The 8,983-nt window shown below is 41.7% G+C and overlaps 1 protein-coding gene across 1 annotated transcript in view; it reads left to right on the plus strand.

Annotated features, from left to right (window-relative positions):
- vax2 (ventral anterior homeobox 2) overlaps positions 1-6,093 on the plus strand; it is a 29,644-nt gene extending 23,551 nt beyond the window's left edge. Inside the window, exon 3 of the mRNA XM_044097353.1 lies at positions 974-6,093. Within this exon, the coding sequence (XP_043953288.1) occupies positions 974-1,471 (498 nt within the window). The 3' untranslated portion in view covers positions 1,472-6,093. The remainder of the gene's footprint in view (positions 1-973) is intronic.
- Positions 6,094-8,983: the final 2,890 nt, after the last annotated feature.

Here is an 8,983-nt window from a genome sequence, read left to right on the forward strand (position 1 = left end):
AACACACACTCTGCAAGTCGTCCACATGCTATAAACCTACGCTGGGCTCCATCAATTAAACATGAAGGACGAGGACAGGTGGAGTTCACTGAGCTTTGAAGCCACATACTGCATCAGGACCTGGGCGTTTTAGGCTTTGTGTTGCATTTATCGTGATATATTTCTTATTATGATAATTTGATTTATCGTTCTCTGCTTTTTTTTATTTTTTTTTATTTTTTTAAACTGTCCACAAGGCTGCACAGTGGCGCAGGTGGTAGAGCTGTTGCCTTGCAGCAAGAAGGTCCTGGGTTCGATTCCCGGCCGGGGTCTTTCTGCATGGAGTTTGCATGTTCTCCCTGTGCATGGTGGGTTCTCTCCGGGTTCTCCGGCTTCCTCCCACAGTCCAAAAACATGACTGTCAGGTTAATTGGTTTCTCTAAATTCTCCCTAGGTGTGAGTGTGTGTGTGTGAGTGTGTTATTTGTCTTGTATGTCTTTGTGTTGCCCTGTGACAGACTGGCGAACCTGTCCAGGATGAACCCCGCCTCTCGCCCGGGACGCAGCTGGAGTTAGGAACCAGCAACCCTCCTGACCCCATTAGGGAAGAAGGGTGTTCAGATAATGGATGGATGGAAACTGTCCACATTGTTAATTTGATTTTTTTTTTACTATTTTCTCCACTGTTGGTTTAATGAGAGCGTCAACAGCTATCAGTAAATTTGAAAAGTAATCAATAGATCTGATCATCAGTTTTACCGCTATCACAATAATGCCACAAAATATCGCGATAAAACGTTAAGTCCGCAAAGTTATTGGTGTTGATTTCCCAAGATGAAGGCATAGTGCATTTAAATTTTGAAGCCAAAACCCCCCCTGAAGCCCAAGATAAAAACAAACCCAGCCTATTGCTGGATGTGTGATTTCTCTCTGCGAGGCTTTGCTCTGGTTTGTTCCCCAGTCCTCCGCTGACACTGCGTGTTGTGCCGTTGCAGGTGAAGGTCTGGTTCCAGAACCGTCGGACCAAGCAGAAGAAGGACACCACCAAGGACTCAGACAAGCGCTCCTCCTCCACGTCAGAGTCTCTGGCCACCTGCAACATCCTGCGCCTCCTGGAGCAGGGCCGCCTTCTGTCGGGGCCCGCCCCGCCCCCAAACTCCCTCCTGGGGCCCCCAGCTCACCCCACGAACGGCTCCCTGCTGGGCAGCCCCGGCGGCGGCTCCTCCACCTCCCCGGGGATCAGCAGCAGCACCTCGCCCAGCTCCCTACCAGGCGGGACGTTCGGGCTCTCGCTGCCGTCTCTGGGCGGCACGCCGTCTTCGCCGCGGCTCGGGGTCCCGCCCCCGCACTCCCTCTGCTTCTCCATGCCCCTGCTGGGGGGGGCCCATCACGAACTGACGTCCACCTACGGCTGTGGGTCGTCAGCCTTCGAGCCGTACATGCGGCTGGACAGGAAGGAGGCGGATCTAGGTGGGAAGAAAACGGTTTCCTAAGCGGACCCGAGGCGTGTGGGACGTGACTTCAGGAGCCTCGTCCTGCCAGCCAGAAAACCTGTGACCGGCAGTGACGGGGTCGCTTTCTGCCAGCTTCATTTTGTGTACAAGGACAAAAAAAAGAGAGAAAAAAAAAAGAAGAAAAGACTTGGTGAAAAGTGTTAAAACTTTGTTTTTGTTTTTTGTTGGAGAATTGCTGTGTGTATGTTGCAGACAGGTGTTTTTATCATCACTCTCTCTACAGTAGTTTTAAGTCACTTTTTGTCCAGTGAGTTTTGTGTGTGTGACATTTTTCCACCCCCCTCTGTCTCTCTCTTTATGGGCCTTTCTTTGCTGCTCGGGAAGAAAAAAAAACCTCAAAAACATACTTGACATGAATCATTTGAAGCCGTTGGCAGCAGAGAGCCTGCAACAGGAGAGGCGTTGAGTTACGGTTCCAGGTTCTGTGGCGAGGCCCGGTTTTAGCTTCAGCATCTGGATGAAATGAGCAGTAATTACATCTTACAGTTCCTGTTCTGTTTGACTTTTAGGTAACGTGCTATCACCGTAGAAAGAAACACACACACACACACAGAAAAAAATAAAATAATCGTAGCTTCTTAATATCAGTCTGTTTGGTGTCCAGATGTAGTTTTTGTAAAATCGTTCTTTTTCTTTCTTTTCTTTTTTTTTTTTAGTTATTGGTATTATTATTTTATTTTCATTGTGTTTGTGTAAATGCTAGGAATGGTGCAAACGTACAGTACATATCCAGGGCTGACTGTTGAACATGAAAGGAAGTGAAGACGAACACTGGTGTGAGGAAGATGGTGGAAACATGAAGCTACAGAGCTGGCCGACATTTCGTTTGTCGAGGTCGCAGCCCTAAGATAGAAAGAGAGAGAGAGAGAGAGAGAGAGAGAGAGAGAGATGACCTCTGAACCCAGATTCAGGTTGATTCACGTGTCTCACAGTTTCTCAGTCAAACTCGGAGAGAGTTCACAGATAGAAAAATAATCTATTTAAGGAGAATCAATCTGGAGGTTTTCGCTGCGGGTCTCGAGCTGCAGCCGCGGGCGATGAATCAACGAGTTGCTCCACCGAAAATTCATCTCCAACAAACATATTTGCTTGAATGAGAGAACACCCGAGTCCAGAGTTAGCATGTTTCGACTGCGTGTGTTTTGCTTTTTGTAAAGCGGTAAGTTTGTGTCGTTGTTTTTTTTTTTTTGTTCATTGTTTTAAAATCTATCATCTGAAAATGTTCGTGGAATATTTAAGATTTAGGCATGGGCCGAGAGGAGATTCTCACAGTGTGAGTGAAAACGCTGTATACACTAAAATGTAAAAAACAAAAACAAAAAAAACTTACATTCTTCAAAGCAGGAAAAAAATAATTATTCCTGCTGTTGGTAAAGTAATCTGCTGAAAGCAGTCATAACAATGTGATTTCTTGCATTTACCTTTTGTATTATTCACAAAATGGAGCAAAAATACATAAACCTTTGAAATGTTTTCTAATATTTATTGCAGTTTTCCTATTCTGCTCTTTATTCATCTTCCAGTTATCTACCAGGCTATTTGATACAAACAGATGCTGTTGACGAAACGGTCATTTTTATTGTGGTCGTCACAAAGAAGGAGTGGCTGTGTTGCCATTACAAACGTGCGCAAAACTTTGTCGATGTTTTGCTAATGTCAAGAAACGCAATTTTAAGATTTAAATAAGAAATTCAATTAAAACCACGTGCGAATAAATTTGCTCCTGCGATAAGTCATTAAAAAAACTTAATGACGTCATCTTCCTACCACTTCCTGTTGTTTTCTTTGTCATTTCCGCCAGTAGTAACATCTTGTTGATCACATGACTCACGATGTGGAAACAGTGTTTCCGTTGCAGTTTTGCGAAACGCACTCATTTCGATACGGGCGAAAAAGTTTCCTCATCCCGAGGAACGGGGAAAAAAAGAAACTTTTTATCGAAAAGCATGTTTTCGACGTGTTTCCATCAAGCAATTTTATTTTCAATAAATACAGTTTGTGAAATTATTTAGTCGATGGAACAGCTGCAGAAAAAATACTTGTTTAGTTAATCAGTGTTAGTTTGTTGGACTGCAGTCGCTTTACGAGCTTGCTGCTCGCAGTCAACTCGGACTTTCCCAACCTTCTAGCCTTAAGAGTAACAAAAAGTGGGACTCTTTCAGTTTCCATGTCATGAGGACATTGTGCAGCAGCAGGTGAGGGAGGGGCAGGACACTGAATACAGCCAGAGAACAAAGCTACTTTTCTCCTATCATGTCGTCTAGATGGCAGTATGATCTGAATATGATCTGTTTTTTAAAGATCTACATGGAAACTTGTGAGCGTCTTGGTGAACCCTGAGAGAGCCGACTGGTCCACGCCTGGAGGAGAAACGTTTCTCTGCAACCCACAAACATCATTACAGTGAGCTCCACTTTGACCCTGCTCTTGTTTTCCACCTCCCATCATGCTTCACCTTGGCCCTCCCTTCTGATTGCTCTTCATTGAAAGCACTTTATGGTTTTGTTTTCTCTTCACATCGCCAGCTGTTGCTTCATTCTTCAGCTTTTATGCTTGTTTTTGTTTTTATAAAAAAAAGAAAGAAGAAGAAGAAGAAGCCATTTATCGAAGGCAAAAAGAGAGAGAAAAATCTAATGTATTTTTCTCTGCTTGGCATTTTGCGGCAGCTTAGGTTTAGAAACGTCCATTTTCATCATCGCAGTCTCTTGGTTGGTTTTATAATTGACTGCACATTTATTTTTTTTTTATAATTGAATGATTTGAAGCTAAGCTGACCTCCGTGTGTTTGGGTTGGTGAAAATGACATCCATCGAGGGTGCGGAGAGCCGAGGGCAAATGGAAGGGACCACCTGTTTCGCGTTTGTTTTTCTTTCTCACGAGAAGCAATTCATCCAGGTTTCCTTCATGTCCAAATCGCCTCGCAAGAACCTGCAATTTGCAACAGTTTGCCCTCAATTTTCGCGTGTCGTTTGAGTTTTCATTCCCCTCTTCGCTCCTGTTTGTCATCGCTTTTTCCTTTTGAATCTTTTCCTTTCTCCTGTTGTGTGTGTGTGTGTGTGGTTTATTTATTTTTTTATTTTCTTTGTTACTGTTTTTCTCTTAGTCTAAGGTGTTCCTGCAGCATAGAAGAGGAAAAGCGAAAAGAAAAAAGCAAAATCAAACAGCAGAAAGGTACTGCCGTGACATCAATTTGTAAAACACTTACGAGTGAAGGCAGGGCTAGTTTTTCCGATAAATTTCCACGGGGGGAGGGAGGGGGCGCGTGGAGAGGATCTGACCTCGGTGCGTCGGCTCGCGGGGCCTTTTGGCGCCCGTGTAGCAGCGGTTTGCAGCTGATGATTTCTGCAAAAAGAAAAGGAGGAAAAAAACAAAAACACCCACTCTGGGCTTTTTGCAGCAGTACACCTGTGCTCTTGTTGAACACTGTATTATTTTCCATAAGCACCATCCATAATTCACACGCTCCTGCATCAAATATTGAGCAGTGAAACGGAGCTGAGAGGTCAGGAGGGCCCGCTTGTCATGTTAAAACCGCCGCGCTCCTCTGCAGGTTATGTGTCTCTTACTCGCAGCATCTGTTCTCGTCACTTTTAATTTTTAAATTTATTCTTTTTTCTTCTTTTTTTTTTTTGTTCACGTTGCTTCAGTTGCTTGAGATAATTGATGCAAAAGAATAAAAATAATAATAAGAAGAAAAAAAGTTATTTATCAATAGAAACCTGCTCATTTTCGGTCTCGGCCACCGTGACGTGTGGACAGCGTTGTAAATGAAGGAAAGAAAAGAAGAAGAAGAAGAAAAAAGAGAAACAGGTTATGGCTTCTCTCACTGTCATGTTTTCTTCTCTTGAGATTCAGCACCGACTCCTTTGTCTGTCATTGATTGATGGTGTTTTGTAATGTATATCTGCAGTTGTTGTGTCGTGTGCTCAGCTTGGAAAAGGTCGAGAGAGAGCGAGACGCCGCTTCTCCTCCCAGAAAGAACTGATAAAGCCTTGCTTCGGATTGGACAAAGCCCATTTCCTGTTTATTTATCCGTTTCTTCTCATTCCAGCTGAGAGGAAGAATTTTACTTGTCGGTTTTTTTTGTTGTTTTTTTTTTTTTTTAAAGAAACGCTCTCCGTGATTCTTTTAGGTCGTATGAAGCTGTTGTTTTAATTTCTCATAATGCAGAGCCCCCCCTGCCCCCCCCCCCAACCCTTTTTATTTTATTTTTTCTTTGAGCAGTAAATCAAAACCTAAAGTCAAGCTAACGGCACCAGCTATACTACTTGTGACAAACATGTACATAGATATAAATTTATATATAAATATATATATAAATGGGTCTTTGCACAAGTTATCTCTGTGTCTGCTCTGTGTGATTTTAACAGGAAAAAAAAAAAAAGCAAAATGTGAAAGAAAGATTAGGCAAAAAAGAAAAACAACAGCAACTTTATATATGCTTTACAGTTCTTTGTCTCATTAACATTTTGCACTTATTTAAAGAGGCTTTCTTTTGTTTCCGGGCTGACGGAGCTGTTTTCACGCTCTGCTGAGATATTGTACAATATGTATATGCATTTTTATTCATATGCATATAAATATATGTCTATGTAATTTGACTCCGGTGTTCTGTCTGTTTCTTCCCACCGTAACAGAAAAGTAAATCTGCAGTGATCTGCTCCGTCTCTATTCATTCCTCCTTTCTTTTTTTTTTTTTTTCCATAAGTGTGTCAACCTGCTACAGAAACCTTGACAGTCTTCCTGCTTCTCAAAGCAAACCAAATTCAGGGCACGTTTTAAGCTCTTTTTGCGTCAACGTTTTGCCTTTAAATCTATGAGGCACTCTTAATTATGACGCGTTTTAGTTGATGCTATCAGAAACCGTTGAATTGTGTTCAGCGCTGCAGAGTGAAGAGGAATATTCAACTTTTTATTCTTCATAAAGCTAAATAGTGACAGGACATATAGCCAGTTGAAATGAAACAAAAAACAACAACAAAACAACTAAATATTTCACTGAGGGCAGCTGGATCATCCATCCATCCATTTTCTAACACCCTTGTCCCCTAGTGGGGTCAGGAGGTCGTGGTCACCCTGGACAGGTCGCCAGTCTGTCGCCAGGACAACCAATCATGCACACTCATACCTATGGAGAATTTAGAGAGACCAATTAACCTGACAGTCATGTTTTTGGACTGTGAGAGGAAGCTGGAGAACCCGAAGAGAACCCACCATGCACAGGGAGAACATGCAAACTCCATGCAGAAAGACCCCGGGCCGGGAATCGAACCCAAGGCAACAGTGCTACCAACTGTGCCACTGTGCAGCTGAATTGTTTCAGTTTTATTCTGGGAAAAAAAGACTTTTTTGTGTGTGAAAATGATCCATCTGCTAATGCTCAAGTTCTTGTTGTGGAAAAGTTTCACAGAGTAAATATGAGCGATGAATTTTTGTGCAAGTTTGTCATAAAAAATGACAAAAAATGCTTTTGTTTAGCTGCTCTTTTTGTCATTTTCTTGTATTCAGTTACATGCATCTTTACCAACATTGATGTTAAATCTTAACGTCTCGCACGCTGAGACTTTTATTCCGTCTGATAACTGATAAAACGTCATCAGATTTCACTCTAAATCTAGCAGCTAAATGTGGCCGTCAGCCATGATTTGTAGGAGATTTATAAGAAGCGTTGGAATAAATTCATATAATCACAGGAATCCAGAAAGAAAATCTAAGATAATTTAACAGTTAAGCAGCAATTGGTTTTTACCAAAATTCCCTGAGAAACCGTATTTGGTAAAAGCTTCTAAAATATCTCCAAAGATCACAGTTTGGCAGGATTCCCATCCAGTCTGGAAAGTAAGGAAGAAGATTGGACTGTTTAACTATCTGAATAACTATGGAGAAAAAAACCTGTCACTCCTACCAGCACAAACGTGAACACAAAGAGTTCAGTGAACTCTTTGGACTGCCTTCTGTGGGCCAATTAAACATTTCCATTTCAAAAGAGCCACTTTTTAAACCCCCATAAGTACAAAGTCAAATATGCCCAGAACCTCAAAGGAGGATAGATTTTATAAATATGGTAGAAATTAAACAAATCATATTTTAATTGTCTGATTGAGCTTTTACAAATGAAAAAAAACCCTCTGTTTTATAGAATAAGGCCAGCTGGGTGAACTCTTTACATAAATATGGAAAGAGAAGAAGGAGACTTAGAGATAATAAGGACATAATTTGAAACTGAAACCCATTGAATTGCTGTCAGTTGCCTTGTGGAGTTCTTCTGTTGCATTCTGCACATATATTGAATCAAAGCAGAGGAATCGCTGGAATCGGGATATTCAGGTGGGTCTGATGTTAAACAAAAGATGCGTTTGCGCAAAATCACCCTACACTCTCTCTGAAGCACAGTGAAAGATCTATAATGCTGCGGGCTTGTGTGTGTGCAGCGTCATAAACTATTTGAAATGTGAGAACGTTTAAAATTAAAAAAATAATCTGGTGAAATCTCCTGGAAAGCTGAAAATGGGTCGTTACCGACGTGATGATGTTAATAAACGTCCAGATAAATCAACGTAGAAGCTGTTCACCAAACCAAACAAACACAAAACGAAAACTTTCTGCCATGGCAACCAGAGTCGACAAACCTGAATCCTGTTGAGAGCTGAGCTGAAGAAGAGAGGAGCCCCAACTCTGGAGGAGAGATTGTGCAGAGAGGAAAGGTCAAAGGTCATCCTCTCTGTAGGCTCCAACCTTGTGAAAGAAGAGTAGGTGTCGTCCTCTTAGCAAAGATCATGTTGCACCAACTATTAACGGCAAGCCAATAACTGCCTATAGTGATTTTTTTTTTAAATAAAACATTTCCTTGTAACATAAAAATGTACAAAAGTTAAAAGTTGGGTTTTTCTACGCCAGTAACTGTGAGACTAGGAAGTTACATTAAAAATTAACGAACTTCAACGTGTTTTACGGGCAAATTCAAAAGATCTTTTCTGAAAAAAGTTTTTTGAAAGGTATGTTTTGTTAATAATAATAATAATAATAATAATAATAATAATAATAATAATAAAATAATCGAATGAAATACGGAAATAAGAGATTTGAGCCTGGGATGTTTAATAAATAGAGGATAGTAAAGTTTAACAGCTTAAATCTGCCAACAAGACTGAAACAGAATCGATCAAATTTGTTGTCTCAACATCGGCAGAAACTCTCTGATGCCTTCAAAGAAACAAGATGCGACTGTCTGGTGGATTCCTCCAGACGTCAGGAGAAAAACTAGCAAACAACCAAGGCGCTGGAGCTGAGTAGGCAACACACCAAGCCGAACCCTCCAGCACACACTCCCTCCCTTCAGCCCAGATTTTAGAGAGAGGCACCTCTTCACACCGGGACAATGGATCCGCGGGGTGCCAATTACAGCGATTGGCACCTTTATTTGAGCGAGGAAGAGGTGAACATAGCAGCAGAAAGAAGACCAGATGGGTGGCCAGTTTGAAAACACGAGGG

This window comes from Gambusia affinis, linkage group LG18 (assembly GCF_019740435.1).
Source record: "Gambusia affinis linkage group LG18, SWU_Gaff_1.0, whole genome shotgun sequence".
In the NCBI taxonomy this organism is placed as follows: domain Eukaryota; kingdom Metazoa; phylum Chordata; class Actinopteri; order Cyprinodontiformes; family Poeciliidae; genus Gambusia; species Gambusia affinis.